This window comes from Lacerta agilis, chromosome 8 (genome assembly GCF_009819535.1).
Source record: "Lacerta agilis isolate rLacAgi1 chromosome 8, rLacAgi1.pri, whole genome shotgun sequence".
Classification (NCBI taxonomy): domain Eukaryota; kingdom Metazoa; phylum Chordata; class Lepidosauria; order Squamata; family Lacertidae; genus Lacerta; species Lacerta agilis.
This window is the reverse complement of record NC_046319.1, coordinates 72,009,145-72,032,633: the sequence shown is the minus strand read 5'-3', so window position 1 is coordinate 72,032,633 and position 23,489 is coordinate 72,009,145. Positions and strand designations below refer to the sequence as shown.

At 48.1% G+C, this 23,489-nt stretch overlaps 2 protein-coding genes across 3 annotated transcripts; both read left to right on the top strand.

Annotated features, from left to right (window-relative positions):
* The first annotated feature begins 441 nt into the window (after nucleotides 1-441).
* LOC117051647 (interferon-inducible GTPase 5-like) lies at nucleotides 442-6,097 on the top strand. Of its 2 annotated transcripts, none has more exons than XM_033158221.1 (2): nucleotides 442-519; nucleotides 4,528-6,097. In XM_033158221.1, exon 2 carries the CDS (start codon nucleotides 4,549-4,551, stop codon nucleotides 5,770-5,772), a length of 1,224 nt encoding a protein of 407 aa, XP_033014112.1. In that variant the 5' UTR covers nucleotides 442-519; nucleotides 4,528-4,548; the 3' UTR covers nucleotides 5,773-6,097. The 2 variants fall into 2 exon arrangements, with proteins under 2 accessions (XP_033014112.1, XP_033014114.1); XM_033158223.1 differs by lacking the exon at nucleotides 442-519 and adding an exon at nucleotides 747-892.
* Nucleotides 6,098-16,566: 10,469 nt separating this feature from the next.
* LOC117052030 (phospholipase A2 inhibitor and Ly6/PLAUR domain-containing protein-like) lies at nucleotides 16,567-23,195 on the top strand. The gene is made up of 4 exons (XM_033158756.1): nucleotides 16,567-16,627; nucleotides 18,691-18,849; nucleotides 20,742-20,882; nucleotides 22,901-23,195. Exons 1-4 carry the CDS (start codon nucleotides 16,567-16,569, stop codon nucleotides 23,137-23,139), a joined length of 600 nt encoding a protein of 199 aa, XP_033014647.1. The 3' UTR covers nucleotides 23,140-23,195.
* Nucleotides 23,196-23,489: the final 294 nt, after the last annotated feature.

The following is a 23,489-nucleotide window of genomic DNA, read 5'->3' as shown; positions in this document are numbered from 1 at the left end:
GTCTGTGATGCCTTTAATTCTAGTCATTTTGCCATCAGTATGCATTAGTTAATATAATAATTTTCCAATGTGGATCGTTTTTAAAAAATCAGCTTCACCTCTTCCCTTTTCCATCCATCTCCCCCTTCTCGACAGCTTGCAAAAATTCACAGAAGGCCCCTCTCCAGTGCGCCGGCCGTTCCTGGGATCACCTTTTCTGCGCGCAACGCTTCCCGGACCCCCAGGCAGTGGCTGCTTTGTGATGTGACTCAGGCTGGTGCATCTGGGTCACCCAGGCGCGAATTAATTGCAGCAGCCACTCAGCCCGGCTTTTCTTCTTATTTAAATAGCCTGCTGTTTTGTCAGTCCCAACCAGCGCGTTTCTTGCACCGGCAGCTCCGCCTCTTCCCATGTGATGGTTTCTGTTTTCCTTTCCTTTCCTCCTACAGACGATCGGGAGGATCCCCTCCGGTTTGCCGCGTCTGCTGCTCGCTTGCTTGCTGCTTCGCCTTAGGGAATTGATTTGTGGAAATTAATTCTGTGAGTATAGAGGAGGGCTCAAAGTTAGCGTGAAGGAGCGCACACATCCATCCGCCCGCCTGCAAAAAAAGCGCTGCGCTTTGGTGAAAACTCAAGGAAGCGAAGAGTCTGGTGACACCTTGAAGGCCTGCAGATTGATTGCAGTAGGAGCTTTCCCGAGCATCCGACCAGCTGGCCTCGAATCCTCAAGCTTTTCCCACAACGAACCGTGGCCGACTTCCGGGTGTCACAAGGCTCTTGTTTTTTTTGCTACAGCAGACAGTCACTGGGTTGGCCACCCTTCAGAATATGGGAAGGGTGGGCTCTAGTGGTTAGAGAAGGGAAAGCCAGCAGCTTGTTTCTCTTTTGGTTTGCGAACAACTCGTTGGATTGGGTGAGTTGAGACATTGGGCTCAGTTCCGCATTTGTGGGTGCCTAAGGAATCTTTCATGTTAAGTCAAAGCTACATTTGCGTGCTTAGTCATCTGCTGTTGGGAATCACTAGTGGAGAGATTGCTGTTGCATGCAGGTTCTGCTTTGGAACTCGCTTCTTTCGGAGGCAGTGATGTCCATTAACTTGGATGGCTTTAAAAAAGGATTAGAGAAATTCATGGATGAGGAGGCTATCAGTGGCTACTAGCCATAATAGCTAGGCTCTGCCTATTATTAATTAATTAATTAAATTTGTATACTGCCCTATACTCAGAAGATAAAATTACAATATAAAAACATAACCTGGCTGGCCACTGTGAGAACAGGGTGATGGACCAGATGGGACTTTGGCCTGATCCAGCAGGCTGTTCTTATTACTGGTGGCTATTTTGTAGCATTTTTCTAATTTAATTGATTTCCTCTAATTACCGTATATACCTGTGTATAAGCCGACTTTTTCAGCCCATTTTTTGGGCTGAAAAAGCCGCCCTCGGCTTATACTCGGGTGAAGCGGGCGGCTGCAGAGGGACAAGCGGCAAGAAAGGGATCCTTTCTTGCTGCTTGTCTCCCCTGCCCTGCCGATCCCGCATCTGTGACTGCTCTCTGATCCCTCGTCCTGCGGGGAGGGAAAAGTGGGGAGAAAGCGTTCCTGGCCGCTTTTCTCTCCCCATGCCTTGCGCAGAGCACGCACAGCACCGAGGGATTGGAGAACCGCTGCGCTGAGACTCTCTGATCCTGTGCCTGCTCTGCGCAAGGCATTGGGGAGGGAAAAACAGGGAGAAAGTGCTCCTCAATGCTTTTTCCTTTCCGATGCCTTGCACAGATCGCCTCTTCCTCCTCCTCCCGTCCCTTCTCCACGAAGAGGAACAGAGGTAGCGACGGTGGCAGCGGGAGCAGGAGGAGGACGAGCATCGAGCAGGCGCGCGAGCCGGCTCAGTCCCAGAGAGCCTGTTGCTTTTGCCCCCATCCCATCCCAGCTCAGTCCGCCATAGAAACTGCCCACCCTGAAACTATCCACCCCTGAAACCTTCCCAGAATCTGCCCCCTTAATTCCTCCCTGAATATGCCCCCTCCCCGAGCCCTCCCTGTAAAGAAACACTTTCTTTCCAAGCCCTCCCTCTTAACCCCTGCCCATCCCAGCTCTGCCCACTGTAGCAACTGCGCTGAGACTCTATGATCCTGTGCCTGCTCTGCGCAACGCATCGGGGAGGGGAAAGCGGGGAGAAAGTGCTCCTCGATGTTTTTTTTCCTCTCCGATGCCTTGCACAGAGCAGTCACTGCTCTGTGCGAGGATCGCCTCTTCCTCCTCCTCCCGTCCCTTCTCCCCGAAGGGGAACAGAGGTAGCGATGGGGGCAGCGGGAGCAGGAGGAGGACGAGTATCGAGCAGGCGCGCGAGCCGGCTCAGTCCCAGAGAGCCTGTTGCTTTTGCCCCCATCCCATCCCAGCTCAGTCCGCCATAGAAACTGCCCACCCTGAAACTATCAACCCCTTATTCCTTCCCAGAATCTGCCCCCTTAATTCCTCCCTGAATATGCCCCCTCCCCCTGAGCCCTCCCTGTAAAGAAACACTTTCTTTCCAAGCCTTCCCTCTTAACCCCTTCCCCCATCCCAGCTCTGCCCACCCTAGAAACTACCCACCCTGAAATTTTCCCAGAATATGCCCCCTTGCCCCTGATGCCCTCCCTAAATATGCCCCACCCACCCCTGAAACCTTCCCAGAATCTGCCCCCTTCCCCCTTAATCCATTCCAGAATCTCCCCCTTAATTCCTGCCTAAATATGCCCCCTCCCCCTGAGCCCTCCCTGTAAAGAGACCCTTTCTTTCCAAGCCTTCCCTCTTAACCCCTGCCCATCCCAGCTCTGCCCTCCCTAGAAACTGCCCCCATCCCAGCTCTGCCCACCCTAGAAACTGCCCACCCTGAAACTTTCCCAGAATATGCCCCCTTGCCTCTCATGCCCTCCCTAAATATGCCCCACCCACCCTGAAACCTTCCCAGAATCTGCCCCCTTCCCCCCTTAATCCAGTCCAGAATCTCCCCCCTTAATTCCTCCCTGAATATGCCCCCTCCCCCTGAGCCCTCCCTGTAAAGAGACCCTTTCTTTCCAACCCTTCCTTCTTAACCCCTGCCCATCCCAGCTCTGCCCACCCTAGAAACTGCCCACTCTGAAACTTTCCCAGAATATGCCCCCTTGCCCCTGATGCCCTTCCTAAATATGCCCCACACACCCCTTAATCCATCCTAGAATCTGCCCCCTCCCCCCAAAACCTTCCCAAAATATTCCCCTTGCCCCCTGAAATGTACCCACAATATGCCCCCTTACCCCCTGAGCCCTCCCTGTAAGAGACCCTTTCTTTCCAAGCCTTTTATTGGTATTTATTTTTATTTTTGAAATTTACCAGTAGCTGCTGCATTTCCCACCCTCGGCTTATGCTTAAGTCAATAAGTTTTCCCAGTTTTTTGTGGTCAAATTAGGTGCCTCGGCTTATATTTGCGTCGGCTTATACTCACGTATATACGGTATTCTGTAGTTTTAAGCACGTGCAGTGCTTGGAATGCTCTCTTTGAATGGAAGAGCTTAGTAGTATCAGCAGCAGCAGCAGCAGCAACAACAACAATAAAACAAAATAGTCTACTTCTGATTCTTTTCCTGATTTGGAGGGATGCACGTGTTTATATTAAGTGGTATGTTGAAAATGGCTAGAGTAAAGCTCCTATGCCTTTAAATACTCATTTAGATAGTTGTCAGGAAGGAAAAGTGGGACAGAATCAATGGCAAGGAAAAGAAAGAGAGAAGTCAGGGTTGGGCTGAGGGCCACATTGCCTTCTGGGCAAACTGCTGAGGGCCACATGATAGTGGTGGGTGTGGCCAGAGTGAAAAATTAGCAGAACAATTAATGTAAATTTTAAATATTGTGGAAAAGGCTAATTTCCACATCCACTCGTGAACCCTGCTGTGTTCTCCATCCAAGCAAGAGACATGATCAGAGTTCAAGAACACATTCCAACCAGGCATAAATACTCAAGGAAGAGTGCAAAGGAGGGTTTAGGAGGAGATGTAGCCGGGGGTGTTTTGTATGAAATGTATTGGGCGTAATTAAAAAAAAATAGCTGGCATCCTTCCCCGTGACAGCATATTCATGCTTTGCAGCCTTGCCTGAAAAGTGTGAAGGTGCCATTCACCATTTCCACATTGGGTGGCCATGGAAGATGTAAGGAAAGCCCTGGTGGATCAGGCCTAAGATCTGTCCCGTCTAGCATCCCAATCACAGTAAGCTTGAAAAGGGTGCACCAGCCTCATGAGCCGAGTTGAGTTGTGTGGAGGGAATTTTGCCAAGTGCAGTTTTTCTTACTCTGGGGTGACAAATGCCCCCAACCAACATTCCCTCTTCCGCACAACTAATTGAAGGAACAGGAGCTCAGTCCTCTTTGGCATTTGAAAGCCGAAAACCCTGATTTCCTCCCCTTACTCATTTTGGAAGGGCCCCAAGGATTAGCGGTTTAGACAGTGGCATTCAGGAGGAGAAAACAAAAAACCTAGCAGACTTGGAACAGCAAAAACCCTGATTCTCTTCTTTCCCCCTTGTGCTCCTACCAGAGCCTCCACCACAAAGACACCATGGAAATCCAGGAGATGGACCTCAGAGAGATGGGTTCTGTGATCCAATCCCGTGTGGTCTTGGAGGTGTCCAGCCAGGTCCAGTCACTCCTGGATTCCCTGGAGACCACCAAGCTAGAGATTGCTGTGACAGGTGAATCCGGCGCCGGCAAATCCACCTTCATCAACGCGCTTCTGGGGCTTAGCGACGGAGACCCCCGTGCTGCTGCTACTGGCGTAATCGAAACCACAGCCATACCCACATCGTACTCTCACCCTCGCCTGCCCAGCGTCCTCCTGTGGGACCTGCCGGGCATCGGCACCCCGTGCTTCCAAGCGGAGCGCTACCTGGAGCAGGTGGGTCTCGAGAGGTACGATTTCTTCATCATCATCGCCTCGGAGCGGTTCCGGGAGAACCACGTCAGGCTGGCCCGTGCTGTGGGCTCCATGGGCAAGCGTTTCTACTTCGTCCGCTCCAAGGTGGACCAGGACCTGAAGGCTTCACAGCGACGAAGGCCAACCCGTTTTGAGGAGGCTCAGGTGCTGCGGGAGATAGAGGCCGACTGTCTCCGCCAGCTGCAGAAGGAAGGCCTGGATTCCCCCAAGGTCTTCCTGGTCTCCAGCTTCGAGCTGCACCGATTTGACTTCCAGCGCTTGCAAGACACTCTGGCCGAGGAGCTCGAAGGCCACAAGAGACACGTCTTGCTGCTCTCCTTCCCTTGCGTCACGGCAGCAGCTGTGGAGAAGAAGAAGGCGTCGCTGCGCAAGCACATCTGGAAGAAGGCGTTGCTGGCCTGCGCAGTCTCAGCCTTGCCTGGCCAGAACCTCCACCTCAACATCCCCATGCTCATGAAAACCCTCCACTCCTACCGCAAGAGTTTCGGCCTGGATGACGAGTCCCTGGGGGTCTTGGCCCTCGTGGCCTCCAAGCCCCGCCATGAGCTGACCAGTCAGGTGTGCTCGGCATTGGGGAAGGATCTTTCGGAGAATGCCGTGCATGCCGTCCTAAGCCAAGCCGCCTTGTACGGCCAAGTGGCTGCTCGGGTGGTGAAGAACAAGGTGCCTCTTTTTGACAACATGGTAGCTGGGGCCATCTCTTTTGTGGGTGCCTATTACCTGCTGCACACCGCCCTTGATAGCTTTGCACAAGATGCCCAGAGGGTCCTAGGACGGGCCTTTGGTTTGGAGGATGAGGCTCAGGGCTCCCTCTGCTACCCTCCAGAACCTGGATTTATTTTTGATTGAAGGTGGAGCAAGAGAGCTCCTTCAAAGTGCTTGGGGATCATACAGTAGGTGCCTCCCCCTCTACTAGTCCTGCTTCTTAGTCACTTAGGTCTAGCTAACCCAGGAAAATACAGTTAAAAGTATTTGTGGGATGGACTTCACGTTGGCAGTTCCACCCAAAAACCCTGATGCACCTGCTGATATAACTGCCTTCCAAGAATGGTGCTATGCTAACTGGAAACATCCTCTGCAGTTCTACTAGTTATGGTGGGTTACTGTTATCAGAATCCTACATACAACATCCAGTGATACAACTTTTTGTGGAAAATAATAAATTGCCAAAAGAAATCCCATTGCAAATTAATTCAGTTGGCCTTGGAAAATTTCCTGAGCCCCTCGAGTCGTTGAATTTAGCACACTTGCTTTTATTTGTGTTTCATAAATAAAGCTAAAAACATTGATTAGAAGTCAGGCTTCCCTAATGCCATATTTGCAGTGGGCATCCACTGTTGCTAATGCACTGATGAAGTGGAAACATTTCTGACCCAAATCACTGACGTGAGTGCAATCACTTTGTTATCCTCCTGTAGCCAGGACAGTAGAACCATGCAGATTTAGAAGCATTATATAGAGAGAATCGACAGAAGGTCAGACTGGATGTAGTAGCAATGGGACCTTTCCTTCCATTGCGAATCACAAGCATGGTACACATGGGTGCAATTCTGATCAGGTCCACGGATGAAAGTCGTTTTCCACCCATGCCATGGCCTTGATATGGCTCACCAGCTATTTGCAACAGGAAACACAACAATCTGAAGGGCACGCCACATGACAATGACCAATCCTAGTTCAGCCGTAACTGCGGACAGGGTACCAAACTGGTTAGACAGCTTTCCAGTTGACTGTGATTGCAGGATGGGATGCAGAGAAGTACCATCTCTGTCTCCCTTTCTTTGCAGGATCTTTCCTTCTCAAGTGGCTACATCTGGGAAGGCTGGTAGAGATCATAACTTACAGAGACTGCATTTGCTTCTGACTTGGCTTTAAATGCATTTAACAGAAAGGAATCTAGTGGGAGGCGGACCACAACACGATGGATTGGAGCCAGGAATGTGAAGATTGTGCGGTGACTCCGCCAAAGCACAAGGTTTTGATTGTGTGAAGCTGGAAGGAGAAGAAGCCCTTTAAATGGCGCAAACTGCCTCTCCTGTGGGAATCACTTTGCAAATGCAAACTTCAGGTGCACTTTCTGTAACACCACTCGGCTTGTTACCTTAACTTCAGAAGTGACCAGTTCTAACATTGCAGACCTGGGACTGCATCGTCTTTGAGCAGATTTATTCTTCATAAGAGTCATCTTGTATTAAACAAAGTTGTGTGTGAGTGCGAGTTCTGGTGCATCTTGATCATAGGTGCAGGCAGCGCAGTCTCCCTCCAATGTTACACTGCTCAGTAGATTGTGAACCATTATTGTAGCATACCAGCTATCAAATTGTATTGACCATCTCATGTGCTTTTTGAAAGTAATAATTGATTTTCAAGTTAGCAGTCTCCGTATCTGAGTCGTAACGCAGGGCGATCACTTATTAGTTTGACCTGCAAGGAAAATATATTTCTATACCATCTATGTTTATACAATGTAAAGGGTATTTCTAACCAATAAATTTTTTTTCTATTTTTCTGCATATGCTGCCTTTGTGATTTGTTCATTGTATCCTTTGGGTCAAGGAGACCCTTGTGAAGCAAACAAAGAGGCAGTGTGCAACACACACTGAACATCTGAGAGATCACGTCCTTCTCCACAGACCCCCTCGGGTGGTGAGATTTGCAGAGGAGGCCCTCTTGGTAGCTTGACTGCTCTGAAAGCTTCAGGAGGGGGGGTGTGCCCAGGAAAGGGCCTTCTCTGTGGCATCCCTTAAATTGTGGAACTCCCTCCCTGCAGACATTCATCTGGCTCCTTCATATGATTTCCATCAAATTCTGAAGACGCACCTCCTTACACTGCTGTTTGACATTTGAGATGTATAGTTTTAGTGCTTACCGTTGGCCTGATCCAGTAGGCTTGTGTTCTTAGTTACCAAAAAGTAAAGCAGAAAATTCCACGCTACAGGGATTTCCTGCTGCTGAATAGCTTAGATGGGGACACCTGAGCAAATTCTCCTGGTGAAAACGTAACTCCCATTTTCATCAATTCCACAGCAAGTTGTGATTCTGCTTCAAGCTTAGGTCAGCACTAGTGTCCAATGCTTTAAATGCAGGTGTGCAAGAGGACTTCTCTCCCTTGTCCTATAGCACCACCATTTCTTCTCCTCCTGATGTTGAGCCTGTGTGTGTTGTTGCTTCGGAAGTCTCAATGGCACCATCAGTGCACAGGGCATCAAACATCTTGGTTTGCAGAAGTACAACAAATCTTCATGGGGGTAGCCACAAAGGGGAGGGGAACCCCGCAAAATAGCACAATGGATACTGAGAAGGCTTGGTAGTCATGTTTTGCTAAATGTGTGGGTTGGGCAATGGGAAATTCAGCGTGGGGAGGGAATGGAGTTCTTGTAATCCTAAATAGTAGCACTTCATACTGCAACATTTCATTGCATACCCTGTTTTAGCTACAAGGAAAATGACTTCTTTATACACATCAGCCATAGCAGCCTTGGTACAGAAAAGGGTAGCTACCCAACCCTGTTTGTAAGTTTTGCAGAAGTTTGTTTTGCCATGTGCAAGGGTTTCTGGAGCTCGCTAGATGGCAATCTTTCCTTTGTTTACTGCTGATGCTATATTATACATATAATCACCAGGAGATACTGTGCCACTTTATTTGGGTGACTGTCAGAATCAGGGTTCCCCCCCTCCCCCTGTGTCTCGTTTTTTTCCCAATCCTAAATTCAGTATTCCACATTTCCACATTAGTTGTTGTTGTTTTTTAATCCTTGTGAAAATTCACCAGCAGTTTAATGCAAATTTCTAATATATCAATTTTGGTATGCAATTCTTCCCAGTTAATATGGAAAAAAAATGTTTTGCAAAGCACTGTTCCCTAATACAATGCATTTCCTTGCCATCCCCGTTGTCCCCCCACTAATATTTATATGCACACAGACCAAAGAACAGGAAAGAGATCCTGTTTCCTTGCTGGCATAGGATTCTGAGGGGGAGAGCTTAACTCTCGCAGAAGACACAGATCTCAAATCTCTGACTTCATGCTCTGCTTGCCCCTAGATCAGGTATACCCCTCCCTTCCCTTATTGTTCTTTCTCTTAGCATGAGTCCGTGGAAAGTTGCTGTGATCACTCTCCAGGTTTTCTTTACTTTGTAGAATGAAGGGGTGGGTGTGTGCTTAACAACTATTTGCTGCCTGCGTATCTGTAACTTTGCCATGAAAAGCAAGGTATATACCCTGCCTCTTCTTTGTAATAAACCATTTTCTTCCTACTTTCTGGTGTGGCATAGCCTTTATTGGGCCTAAGAGCTGAAGGTACACTCACATTTTAAATGGATGCACGGTCTGACTCCGTGCAAAAGGTTCCACTCCACTCAGAGCTGCACATTGAGTGCACACGTGTGGTCGACAGGCCGTGAGTTCAAGTGTACACGCCTGATAATAATAAATTTTAATTTATACCCCGCCCTTCCCGATTTAAAAACCGGGCTCAGGGCGGCTAACAACAAATATAAAACATTGATTAAAAACAACTTTTAAAACAGCATAAAATACAACATAAATGTGGCATCGCCAGGGCTAACTGGTCAAGTTAGTCCTGCTAGGGCCAGCAAGGAGACCAGGGAAGAATTTAAATGTGGGGTCCCAGAAGGGTTTCTTCATAGAAAAAGGGAAGGAGAAAAGGAATGGAGGATCAAGCTAAATTGAAGGCCAGCACAATAGCTCTGTCTTACAGGCCCTGCGGAAGGAGATCAAGTCCTGCAGGGCCCTAGTCTCATGGGACAGAGCATTCCACCAGGTCGGAGCCATCACTGAAAAGGCCCTGGCCCTGGTAACCTTGTAACCTTCCCCATTCCATGACCAGAAGCCAATTGTTCTGACAGCTGAATCTTGCTTTGGATAGCTGACTAGCTGAAAGTGCTCCCTTAACAGACACCAATGTTTGTTTGATGTAAGGAACATGGGAAGACACTATTAGGCGTAATGAGACTGGATGGCCCTGTCCCCCAAGCTAGGTTGCCCACCCTCAGGGAATGGCATTCTCCCATTGCAGTCTGGTGGGCTTTGAATACAGGAACATCATATTGTCCTTTGCCTCAGGCAGCAAAATGTCCTGAGCTGGTCCTAGCTGCCTTATACCAAGCCAGATCATTGGGCCCATCTAGCTCACTGTTGTTTTCCACTCTGATAGGCAATAGCTTTCAGGTGGGGATCTTTCCCAGCCCAATTAGGGGCTGGGAAACATTTTAAGCCTGAGGGCCACATTCTCTTACAGACAATTTTTTGGGGGCCACGTGTTGATGGTGGGCAGGGCCAGAGGGAAATGTGGGAGGAGCAACTGAACCTTACCTGTGCCCAGTTGCCTTGTTTCATATGCACTCCCATGCCTCTCTCTATCCTCCACCCTGGGAAGCAAGAGACATTAGCAGAGTTCGAGGCTGCATTTGAGCCAGGCAAAAATGATCAAGAGGTGTGTGCAAATCAGAACCAGATCAGGGGGTGTCATTCTGGGTCTAGAGAGAGTCCCAAGGGCTATATGGCAAGGGCTGGTGGTCTGCATCTGCTTGCTGGGTCTGAGGCCCATCATAGAGTTGGAAGAGACCACAAGGGCCATCCAGTCCAAGCCCCTGCCAAGCAGGAAACACCATCTAAGCATTCCTGACAGATGGCTGTCAAGCCTCTGCTTAAAGACCTCCAAAGAAGGAGACTCCACCACACTCCTTGGCAGCAAATTCCACGGTCGAACAGCTCTTACTGTCAGGAAGTTCTTCCTAATGTTTAGGTGGAATCTTCTTTCTTGTAGTTTGAATCCATTGCCCCGTGTCCGCTTCTCTGGAGCAGCAGAAAACAACCTTTTTCCCTCCTCTATATGACATCCTTTGATATATTTGAACATGGCTATCATATCACCCCTTAACCTTCTCTTCTCCAGGCTAAACATACCCAGCTCCCTAAGCCGTTCCTCATAAGGCATCGTTTCCAGGTCTTTGACCATTTTGGTTGCCCAAACCAAATCTCTGGTGTATGCGATAGTAGGAGACTGGAGTCTTGGATTGGCTGGAGGCAGAGGAGTGGGAGGCACCAGTTAGGGAACCCCCAGGGGGAGAAGGCTCAGAGCCCAGGGAGTGGTAGTGGGACAACGATGCCTGGTCACAGGGAGAAGATGGAGCAGACTGGGAGGAGGAAGTGTCGGAAGCTGAAGAGGCAACAGGGTTTAGTGAGCAGGAAGAGACTGGCAGGAGAGGAGGGGGGGGGCAGGAGACAAAGATGAGGCAGGCTGCTGAAGAATCCAGGGAGTCCCCCCCCTCCTACTGCGACCATCTCCTGTCCCCCTTCATTCACATGAAGGAGAATGAAGAGGGTGGAGCAAAGAGAGGCAAGACACAAGAGCCTCAGGTTGTTGGAACCAGGGGAAGAGCTTTAGAAAGTGTGAAAGTTTAGGGACCTTCAGTCCCCGCAAGGCCTACTGGGTAGAGTTGCTGCCATCACTAGGCCTGAGCTGTTTTGGTTTTTTTGAATAAAGAGTTAACTTCACTGACACTGGTGTGTTTATTGCTCACCGACTCCTGACTCTGGTTCCTGACAACTAGATGGGCAAATAGTCTGACCGAGCATATAAATCTCACACCCTTCATTCCTAGCCAGTGGTCTGCTAGTGGGCCATTTGGCTGTATTTTTTTTGGGGGGGGAGGTGTATCATCCATCCAAATGACAAAAACTGGCCTTGCTTGTGATTTCTTGCTGATCATGTATCATGATGACTATTCCTTTTCAAATAATGTGATGTGTAGGTAGGAGATCCCCAGTCCTTAAAAAGAGTGTGCAACTTCCTGTTGCCTGTGACCTCTGGTTATCCCTGGTTAGCTGTGTTCTAATTTTCACAGCTTTTCTTCTGTCAGGATGGTGCTGTTTATGAGAGGTGCTAGTGTTTGCCATGAACAAATGTTTGCAGAAAGCCGCCAAATGAGTCCAAAGTCTCCTTTGCTATTTTGGTCTTCTTCCAGCTGTCCTATGACCATTACACTGCCATTAGAGTGCACATGCCTTTGCTTTCAAGAACAATGGGGCAAGAGATGCCAGAAGTCCTGGTCTTCCCACCCACCCCACCCCCACCCCTGTTCCTTATTCAGAGATAGGATTTGGAAGGTGGGAGACAGAGCGTGGGAATTGCAGATTCACACCCTGAGCTGGTTTGGGAAGTCTGATCATCCCATTTGAAGCCTGGTAATAAGGAGCGGGAAAGATGGCTAAGTCTGCAATCTAACATCCCTTTCTTAGGGGGCAAGTCCCATGGAACTGAATGGGATTTAACTCTAACTCAGAGGTGGGGGCCTTTGGCCCTCCCAATGTTGCTGGAGTACAATTCCCATCATCCTTGGCCATGGTGACTAGGACTGATGGGAGCTGAAATCCTCCAACAACTGCAGACACTCCAATGTCCCTATATTCCAGGGACAGTCCTGGATTTCCAACCCAAAAATTGCTACATTCAGGAAGCAGCCTCAATGGCGCCTCTAATCATAAAAAAGTTCAGACCAGAGCATCAGCTCTCTGCAAAGTTAAAACGATTCAGGATGCTTCTATATTTGGAGGTCTGCGGTAGTGTGGATTCAGGGTTAGGGAACACGCCCCACCTCTTTGCAGCCAGAACAGAATGCTTCTCTGTAGGTGAATGGGTGTTCATCCCCTTACACATACACCCCCAGATAAAACACTGCTATTCTTCCTTATTTTCAATGCCTTGTATTAGTGTGTGGTGTTTTTTTTTAAAAAAGTGTATGTAATGTACATACAACCCGCTTGTAAAAACAAGATGTCGTGTTATTCATAAACTAGCTGGGAGAGTCAGGTGTTTTTCAAGCACGCAATGGGCCACAGGGTTATGCTTGCTGCTGTAAATTACTTCTCCAGCTGTCCACAGTGACTTACCCCTGAAGATGCGAAGGAAGAAATCCAGAATGGGGCAGCTAGACTGGTGACTGGGAGTGGCCGCCGAGACCACATAACACCGGGCCTGAATGTCCTACATTGGCTCCCAGTACGTTTCCAAGCACAATTCAAAGTGTTGGTGCTGACCTTTAAAGCCCTAAACGGCCTCGGCCCAGTATACCTGAAGGAGCATCTCCACCCCCGTTGCTCAGCCTGGACACTGAGGTCCAGCTCCAAAGATCTTCTGGTGGTTCCCTCACTGCGAGAAGTGAGGTTACAGGGAACCAAGCAGAGGGCCTTCTCAGTAGTGGTGCCTGCCCTGTGAAACACCCTCCCATCAGATGTCAAGGAAATAAACAACTACAGTATCTGACTTTTAGAAGACATCTGAAGGCAGCCCTATTTAGGGAAGTTTTTAATGTTTGATGTTTTATCATATTTTTAATATTTTGTTGGAAGCCACCCAGATGGAAACCTAGCCAGATGGATGGGGTATAAATAGTAAACTTCTACTTCTTCTTCTTCTTCTTCTTCTTCTTCTTCTTCTTCTTCTTCTTCTTCTTCTTCTTCTTCTCTTCTTCTTCTTCTTCTATTTAAGATGGATGGAGAGCATAGAAATAGCATCTTCCACTATTGCTTCTAGGCTCTGCAATGTTCTTTCTCTCATCCATCAGTTGCTTCAGGTGTTTTGGGCCACATTCACACACTGTGATACCACTTTAAACAGGTGTGGTAGAGAGTTTTCAGGAGACTCTTATTCCCCCTCACAGGGATATAACTAGCAGGCTTTCCTGTTAAAGGATACTGATTGTTAAACCATTCTGAGAATTGGGCCTCTATGAGGGGGTCTCCTAGCAACTCTCAGCACCCTTGACAAACCACAGTTCCCAGAATTCTTTGGGGGAAGAACCATGACTGCTTAAAGTGGTGTTGTCAGGGAACTGTCCCTGGTGCAGCGCAAGGTGGTGGAAGGGCCCTCGGGATGCTACAGAGAGCCCCGGTCCCACCTGACCACCAGCACCTCCTCTGGCAGCAGAGGGAGCAGCAAGGCTTCCAGTGGGGAGGGGCAGGCTTTTCATGGTATGGAGGGGAAAGGCTCTGAGGATGCTGGAGAGACCTTGCACTCCTCTCACTCAAGGGGCGAGGAAGGAGACACGCAGCTTCCGGCACCCCAAAGGCATCGAGGGGTGAAACGAAAGGATGGGAGGCGGGGTTTCCGTATACCAGAGCTCTTTTGTTGGGGTCAGAACTGGAAGGGGCCATTCCCTGATTCTGACGACGCTTGATACAGACATGAACTTATTAGCTCTGCACTGTACATAGTTTGCACAATAAAACTCTTAAAGGAAACTCGTAAACCTTTGTCCCTCTGGGAGCTCCCCTCTTTGTCTACAGGCAGAGAATCTCTTTCCCTGATGAGGATGAGTTTTCCTTGACTTGCTTCCAGCACCTTTTGTCATTCTTAGCTACTTCTATTCCACGTGAGAGGCCTGGCCCGGCATCTTCCCTTCTCTACTCCAAATATTACCCAAATCTGACCATTAATTATTTCTAACGTTTTCTAGTGGTTATGAGTGTCCGTGCACCGCCCCAAACTCTGTTAACCCCAGATCTGTAACAATATATATCAATAATAGCATATCCAAAACCTGTTTCGAATCTGGTATGGTTCCAAATAGCAGTTTTAAAAAACGTGCTATTGTAAATTGAAAGAGGAAACCCCACAACAGGCATTGAAGAGGCAAGAGAAGAGGAGCCTGTCTTATGTGTTGCATTCAGATGTTGCCGTTTTAAGCCAATCAGGGACATGCATTTTGTCCGTGCCTCAAGGTGGTATAACTTTTCTTGTAGGCCGTGCCAGCCTGGTGGTAGGAGCTTGTGATTTCCCAGAGGCCTAGTTTCTAGAGAGAGACAGAAGGTCCTTTGGTAGTCAGTGTGAGTATTTGTATTCTTTTTATCAATCTCATTTATATATTTGCGGAAGGCTGTTTTCCAAGTTCCCTTCTCCGGCTTCTGTTAATATGGTGGGGCTGACTTTTCCAAATAGCTGCTGCCTCTTAATCTCTCCCACACAACACAATTTCTGTATAATTTTAAATCTGCTGGTGTATTGCAACACAGGGAAGCACTGGCTTCATTGGTAGTCTGCAAACCAATTAAAAACCCTTAGAGGGGGGGAAATCCCAACTTCCTTAGGGTTGCATACACGCCAGACATTTGAAGCACGACCCAAGAATCCTGGGAACTGTAGTTTCTTAAGGGTGCTAGGAATTGCAGCTCTGGGTGGAGTAAACTGCAGTTCCCAGGATTGGGGTGTGTGGGGGGGGGGGTAGGATGTGCTTTAATGTATGGTGATTAGACAAATTCATGGAGCCTAAACCTGTCAACAGCTGCTCACCACGATGGCTGTGTTTTACCCCCAGTCTTGGAGGCAGTATGAATGAGTACCAGTTACTGTGAATGACAAAAGTGGAGGGTGGCTGTTATGCTCAGTTTCTGTTTGTGCACTTCCCATAGACATCTGGTTGGCCAATGTGAGGAAGAGGTTGTTGGGTTAGATGCAGTGCTAGAAACTCAGTTGTATAACCTAGGTGCCAAATGGCTCCTTATACCTGGCACCTGGGCATCTTCACTTGGTTGCAAAGGGGCCAATATCCAGTTGCAAAATGCATTTTGAATGCTGATTAGATGGCTTTTGGGGGTCTACTCCAGCAGCCAGGCTCGTCTGATGCTGGCCAGGTTATTGGCTTGCTTTTGTTTTGTTACGTATACTGTGTTCTCATTTTGCCTTTCTGTGTTGTGAAGCACCCTGTGATCTTGAGATGAAGGGCAGGAAACAAATTTAACAATAAGTAAATAAATATTCATGCTACCAAGAAATGATGATGAATCAAGAGTTTAGGGAGGGTGGAGGCATCTCACCCTCCTTTGTATCAAACTACAGGTGAGTGATTATTACTCAAGAACAAGTGATGTGTTTGACTACAACTGCCTTCATCCCTGACCATAGGCCCTGTTGGCTGGGGCTGATGGAAGTCAGAAACAAAAGCTTCTCTCCTGATCTTATTCCCCCTGATTCCTTCTTTGTTGTTGGGGTGGGGGCTTCTCACAAACATGGCTGGGAAACACACACAAGGAAAACCACTTACTCTTGAAGCCTTACTTCTTGGGGATGTGGGGGGGGGGGAGTGACAAAGTTGGGCCTGAATTGTGATTGATTGGGACAGGGTTAAGGAAATATGTGGTTTCAGCCACGCTGCCCAGCCACGCTGCCCACGCAGAATCTCGGAACAGCCCAGGTGGATCAGGCTAAACACCCATCTAGGGCAGCTTCCACTTCTCACAAGTGACTAGCCAGATGCCCATGGAAAGCCGACAATCAGGGCCTGAGTGCAACAGCCCTCTCATGACTTGTGGTTCCCAGCAGCTAGCTGACCATGTATGCCAGAGGCAGCCAAAATGGTACCCTCCATATTTTTGCCATACCCTCATTCCCACCAGCCCCGGTCAACATGGCCAATGTCCAGGAATGATGCAAACTGTATTCCGGCAATATCCAGAGGGCACTACGTTGGCTAACCTTGATGTTACATACACACACACACACACACACACACATATATAATATCTGAGTTTACCTTTGCAGTACGTTAAACAAAATAATCACCTTGCAGTTTTTGAGGCCTCTCAGTTTTTCCACGCCGGACTTGCCTGTTCTTTCTCTAGGAATGATGAAAATAATCCTGTTCTACTGCCTTACTTGTTGCATTCTTCTGCTGCCTGTTAATGGTGAGTGGTCTTCATTAAACCTTATTTACAGAGGCAGATCCGGGCTACGGGATGGGGAGCTTCTTGGGCAAAAAGACCATAAACGGGGCCCCAGGTGCACCCCTCCTTTTGCTATCAGGCTTTCCTCTGCAGTTGACCTGTCTCAGCTACAGAGGGGTAATGTGCATATGGCTCTCTGTTTCCACGCCCCCTCCTGCCACCAAAGTGGGTCCTCCTGACTTCTGTGGACCCAGGACCACTGCCCAGCTGACCCACGACAAAGCCCCCAGGTTGGAGCTCTACAGTCCCTTCTGTAGCGATCTTCCGTCTTTTCTTTCTGCTTCCAGAAGCTAGGAATTTATCGTGTGCAAAGTGTGATCTTGGAGAGGCCACATGCAAGATGATGCATTGCCCGTATATACAGCTTGTGTGTGTTACCCTATCGACGTTCAACACGTTAGGTGGGTGCAATTGTTGGCAAATGTTGTAGGCACTCCCTGAGTAGGCTTCTGGTCCTTCTCCACTAGGGAGGAATGAGTTCAAATCCCTGCTCAGCCACAGAGTTGGTTGGGTGACTTAAAGCCGTAAGAAGAGCCTGCTGGATCAGGCCAATGGCCCATCTAGTTCAAATTCCTATGGGAAACCAGCAAAAAGCACAAGAACACCCCCCTGTGGTTTCCTGCAACTGGTATTCAGAAGCATTTCACCCTACTAGGAAAGCTAACCAACACGAGCATGGGGACAAGCAAAGGAGGACCCCTTCACCCTGGTGTGGCTCCCCTGTATCACATATACAGCACAACAAGGCAATGACCTGTGCCCCACAACAGCATATGCATTGATATGGCTAATCTGACCCAACAACCCCCCTGCCCGGCACACATACATACAAAGAAACCACACTGCAACCAACCAGACACAACTACTCAAGCTCTGGACCCCCTCCCCTAATCTCTCGCAATGACAATAAAAATGAACAAATTTATAAATAAAGGACCTGCCCGTGTGATGCTGACACAAAAAACCTGCACAGACAACTGCAATAGAACGAAAGATCATTATTATCCCCCATCTCTCTCTCCCCTCCCCCCGCTCCCCTCTCTTTTCCTCCAACTGCACAGTGTCTGTGGCAATAGTGTCTCATGCCAAAAAGACTCTCTGAATGGAAAGTGGAGGCGCTATATGTATTTTTCCTTGTTTATTGGTTTTGTGGCACAAAAAAATCTTCAGTAAAAACTAATGAAAAGATAATGATGATGATGATGATGAAGAAGAAGCATTGCTGCCTCTGATTGTGGAGCCAGAGCCAGGGGCGTCTTAGCCATAGAGGCGCCAAGTTCTGGAGGGCACCAGGGAAGAGGTGGAGGATGGACACGGCGCCTCCTGGCATCAGCTCACCACCCTCATCTGCCTCCGCCCCGAGCCTCCACCCTGCCGGAGGAGCTGCCCTCCAGCCCCGCTGGCAGCGCCGCCCTCACCCGCCTCCACCATGCCGCGCCGCACCTGGAGCCTCCGTCCTGCAGGAGGAGCTGCCCTCCAGCTGCTGCCCGCCCGGAGGGAAACGGGGTGAGGGTGGGGAGCACCGGAGGGATCCTTGCACCACGGCGCCAGATAAGCTTAAGACAGCCCTGGCCAGAGCATAGCTATTATGGCTAGTGGCCATGGATTTGCCTAATCCTCTTTTAAAGCCACCCCATTTGGTGGCTATCATTGCCTTCTGTGGGAGCGAGTTCCATAGTTTTAACCATGTGCTGTGTGAAGGTGTACTTTCTTTTATCCGCCCTGAATCTTCCAGACAGATTCGTGAAGGAAAAAGCCTTTCGGCGGCTGCTGACTCTGATGGGTATGTTCTACCTCCTCTGTCAGAATTCTAGTTGCTGGAAACCTCAGGAAGGGAGGGTGCTCTTATGCTCAGGCCTGCTTTCAGGCTTCCCATAGGTTTTGCCCCTTGAGAACAGGGTGCTGGGCTGCATGTGCCATTGGTCCGATCAGAGAAGGCAGTCCCTGCTGATAGGCTTTTGATCCAATTAACACAACATTTCTTCCCTGCTCAGGAGGAATATTCACATCCTCTTTTTCTCCAGGCGGAGGTGTCAGCCCCACTGGGAGGTACAAAAGCTGCATCAACCGCAGTGCCTGCAAACCAGGAGCCTTCACGCTGAGCACATCCACGGACAGGCAAATCCGGAGCAACATAGCCTGTTGTGGAACTGCTGCATGCAACGAAGAACTGGTTCTAAGTAGTGAGTATTAATTGAGCTTGCGGAGTGTTTCAAGGCGGTGTGTGTGTGTGTGTGTGTGTGTGTGTGCACGCGCCTTTGGTAGCTTCCCTCTTGAGGACAGTGGTGGGCCATGAGGTTCGAGTTGGCAGGTTCATAAAGCAACCCTAATAGGGATGCAAATCTGCAATGGGTGACCTTGAACCAGTGACCTAAGGGAGTTCTCAGAAGACGTCAACCCCCCCCCCCCCCCCCCGTGTGCCACCATCCAGTTCTGGCCAAAGAAAGGAATTTATTATAATGGTCTTGATTGTTGTTATATTATAAATGCAAGGAAATATTATTTGAATGCAAAAATTGATCTGTGAATTTAATTTAAAATATTTCCAATATATAAATATATCTGTAAATAGTCACACAATGAAAGATGCACAGTTTCCTGTTTGTACTCAATATGCCATTGATGAAGCTACCATGGGTTCTGTTCTCCTAGTTAAACTTCCTGATCTGCACTCCCAAATAATACCTTCTTTTATTATGCTTCTCCCATCAGTAAATATGGGTTTGCTGACTCCTTTATTATTCCAATACAAGGCAAACCCACATCACAGGAAAGAAAGGAGTCGTGTACCACCTTCCATCCTTTTGGGGGGGGATTTCAGGGCTGTGTAACAACAAAAATTAATGCCACAATTCAAGAACCACAGCAGCACCCCACTAAAATCAAGCAGCAAACAGACCCCTTGAAAGCAGGCTAGGATTTGCTACTGGTTAAAATGCCTGGGTAAATAAAAAAACTGTATTTGCCTGATGCTAAAAAGATAGCAGGGGAGGTAGAATGCAAATCTCGTTGGGATGGGTGTTCTGCAACTGGTGCCTCTGCTGAGAACACCATCTCCCATACCACTGAAGAGCATTTGTCTGGTGAAGGAGGCCTTTGGAGAAGGGTCTCAGCAGAAGACCTCAATGCATGAAAAGGTCCTTAGTTCAGTGGTAGAGCACTTTCCTTGCAGAAAGTCCCTGGTTCAATTCCTGGCATCTCCAGAAAGGACTTGGGAATGTCCCCTGCCTGGAATTAGGACTGTGCGATATCTGGTCTTCAACATCACAATATATCACCAGCTAAACATAAGAAGAAGAAGAAGAAGAGTTTGGATTTGATATCCCGCTTTTCACTACCCGAAGGAGTCTCAAAGCGGCTAACATTCTCCTTTCCCTTCCTCCCCCACAACAAACACTCTGTGAGGTGAGTGGGGCTGAGAGACTTCAGAGAAGTGTGACTAGCCCAAGGTCACCCAGCAGCTGCATGTGGAGGAGTGCAGACGCGAACCCGGTTCCCCAGATTACGAGTCTGCCGCTCCTAACCACTACACCAAACTAGCAACATACCAATATTTCCTGACATCTGAAATAAGGATGGAGCTATGTAGAGGCATTAACTGGCTTCTCAGTTTTCCCCACATTGAGATTTTTGCGTAATGCACACGAATCATGATTCGTGATACATCATGAAACCAATATCACAATGCGGACTTCAAACCAGTTGGGGACAATTTATCGCCCAGCCCAAGCTGGCACCCTGGAGCACCTCTGGCAGTTAGTGCAATTTATGTGAGCTTTAGGTTCTGGGGAATCACAGCTAAAGCCAAAATTGTGTATGGCCAGGACACATTGAGTTCAGTGGCAGGTGGGATTGCCAGAGTCTCTTTTTCCTCCTATTATTATTATTATTATTATTATTATTACTACTACTACTATTATTATTACAAGGCTCGTAAAGCTGAAAGTGCACATGTTAAATGTGCCTAAGTTTGGGGCTTACCATGTTTGCTTAGCTCCATGGGCTGAGTCCGTTTAATCAGAGCTACCTTTTGCTGCCCTCGCTCACGTGAGATCTTCCTCTGATTGTTTTCCAGTGACTCCTGCGAGTTCTACCAAAAACGGGTTGACTTGCCCAGGGTGTGAGAGTTATAACCGGGGCCCTTGCCAGGCCCAAGAGCGCGTCGAATGCACCGGAATCGAAGAAAAGTGCATTTCCCTTGTTGGGATATACTCTGGTATTTCTTCACACACACGCACACACACACCCTGCTGTTACTGGGACCTTTCCAAAGAGCTTTGTTGAAAGCCCTTAAAGATGGCTTCTGCCTTACCCTTAATTTTCCCTTTTTCCACCTGGGTCGTAGGTGGAAAGTAGGATGAACCTGGGAAGTGGGTGATGGTGGGGCAGGGAGGAATATTTTATCCACAGCCCTTAGCTTGTGAAAAAGGCAACAGGACTCTGTGAGACTTAGGTCAAACTCACTCCCTGCATTTCAAGAACTCTTTTACCACTTTGACAGTCGCAATGAATCCTTGCAACTGTAGTTTGTTAAGAGTGCTGGACACTGTAGCTCTATGGGGTAAATATGCTTAACAAACTACCGTCCTCAGGATTGTTTGGGGGAAGGTACAACTCTTAAAGTGGCATATGCATGTGTTAAAAGTAAAGTAAGGAGTGGATGTTACCTCACTACACACCCTCAAATTGGCTTTATGATCACTGGGCACACTTATCACCACCACTCTGCCTCCTACTACCAAACAGTAAGGCTGAGATGAAACTTCTCCAGAAAGAATGCCCAAATCAAAATTAAGGATGGGAGGCAAGTGTAGACAGGGAATAGGCTTCCCAAAACTTTGCCCAACCTAGTACTTTTCACCACAGACAATGCTCCCAGGGGCTGGTGCATGCCATTTCCCCCACAGAAATCTCCTCAGAGTGACTATTACTCTTTTCTTTTAAGTTTTAGATCCCACCTTCCTTTTATTTTCACTCCTTTATTATTATTTTTGCTTCCTATCCCATTTTCCCTCTTCCTATATACATATAAATGTAAGGCTGTCGTCATGCTGTAGTTGGCATGACCGCTCATAGGCAGCATGATGACAGAATGGCAGGCAGGAAGTGAGGAAGGAAGCAACACGGGTGGTAGTGGCCCAGGTGAGTTGTTTAAAGGCACTTCAGAGAGAAGTTGAACAATCTGCTCTCTTTCCACTGCTGCAGCCCCACGACCCCAGTAAGCGAGATTTTGGAGGGGAGGCTGGGGCAACGTTTTCTCGTTTTGCCTCAGGCGGTGAAATGAGAGGTTGTGGGAATGTTCAGGGATGCAGGAAAGGATATATTGTTTGATTGTATCCTTTCCAACTTGTGTTAACAAGTTCTACAATTTAGCAGAGTAACATTCTGCTTTTTAAACTTGCTCAGCGGATGCACTTGCTTAGGCTCGCTAAAGCCTCTAAAATAAGTATCCTGGTAATTTCCCCTTTAGTCCCTCATAAAAGAAATAGACACGACACAGTCTTCTATAAAAGTATAAAAAGAGTTTACTCACTCATTTTGTTCACAGATGGATCCCAGAAGGCAGACTTAAGTTACAAAAGTAATATACCTGGAATCTATCCCATAAAGAGATAGTCCCTTTGTCTTCTCTTGGATGGAAGCCAGGAAAGCATCTTAGGCTAAGCAGATGTTGCTTCTTTGATGAATGTAGTCAGAGAGAGAGAGAGAGATGGCGGCCAGTCCTATGCTTTTGTTACCTGCACAGGTGAGGCCATGCCCACCTCTGGTCACATGTAGAGGAAGTCTGTCCCAGCCTAGGAGGAAACAGGAAGTTCTGACTGGCTGGTCCAGACATCCCCTTTTTATGTCCATTCTAGGGACGTTGTACTTGACTGCTCTGTGTTTCACATCCCACAGAGGGGCCATCCCTGCTGAGCGGTGACCCAGAAAGAGCTCCAAGCCCATTCCTGCTTTTTCTCCCACACTTGGCTTTCTAAATCTATCTGCTTTCCAAATCTGTTCTTCACCTCTGGCTGCTGCCTCCTCCCTGACTTCTTTCCCTCTTTATAGTATGCCGTTGGGGGAACCTGTGAGCTGTGAGGCTCTGCAGACACCAGATTCAGCTGGGTGAAGCCCTCGCTGCAATTAGACTCTGACACAACCCATCATATGCAGGGGAAAACAAGCTAGGGAAGAAAGGGGACTTGCTCTTCCTCTCGTTTTGAGTCTTTTCTCTCCTCTCTCTCTCTGCAGGTTTACCAGAACAAAACTTTTCCATCAAAGGCTGCGCAACTGAGGGAGCTTGTTCCTTGGATGTAAATGACCTTGTGCCCTATGCAGGAAAACTCTACGTTGTGACTGAGTATGCAGTTTGCACTGATGGGCAAACTGATTATTATGGCCCTTCTGCAGCCATCCAGCTAACTGGGTCCCCCTTTGTAAATGTTATCGCTTTCTTGAGTTTCTCTGTGTTTGCATCCTCACCTGTGTAACAATCCTATGTGCCAAGGTCTCAAGAATTACAAATAAAATGTTGTGGTTTTTCTTACTCGTAATTAGTGTATTCATTTTTTTTCCTTCAGGGAGGAATGCACTAATTTTCAGCATGAACTTCCATTCCCCCATATTTCTCTAAAATCCCTAAAACCTTACACTTGCCTGCCAAGGCCCCGTGACCTTGCTGCTCCCTAGATAATAAATTACCAGACAAGACAGCAGCATATAGTTTGGGTTCAAATAGGCCACAACTTTTATCTATTACAGATGTGAAATGTTTGGCATTGGGTGAAGTCATTTATTTCCCCCTCAGCCCATCTGCTGAGAGTGCATCTAAGGGTAAACC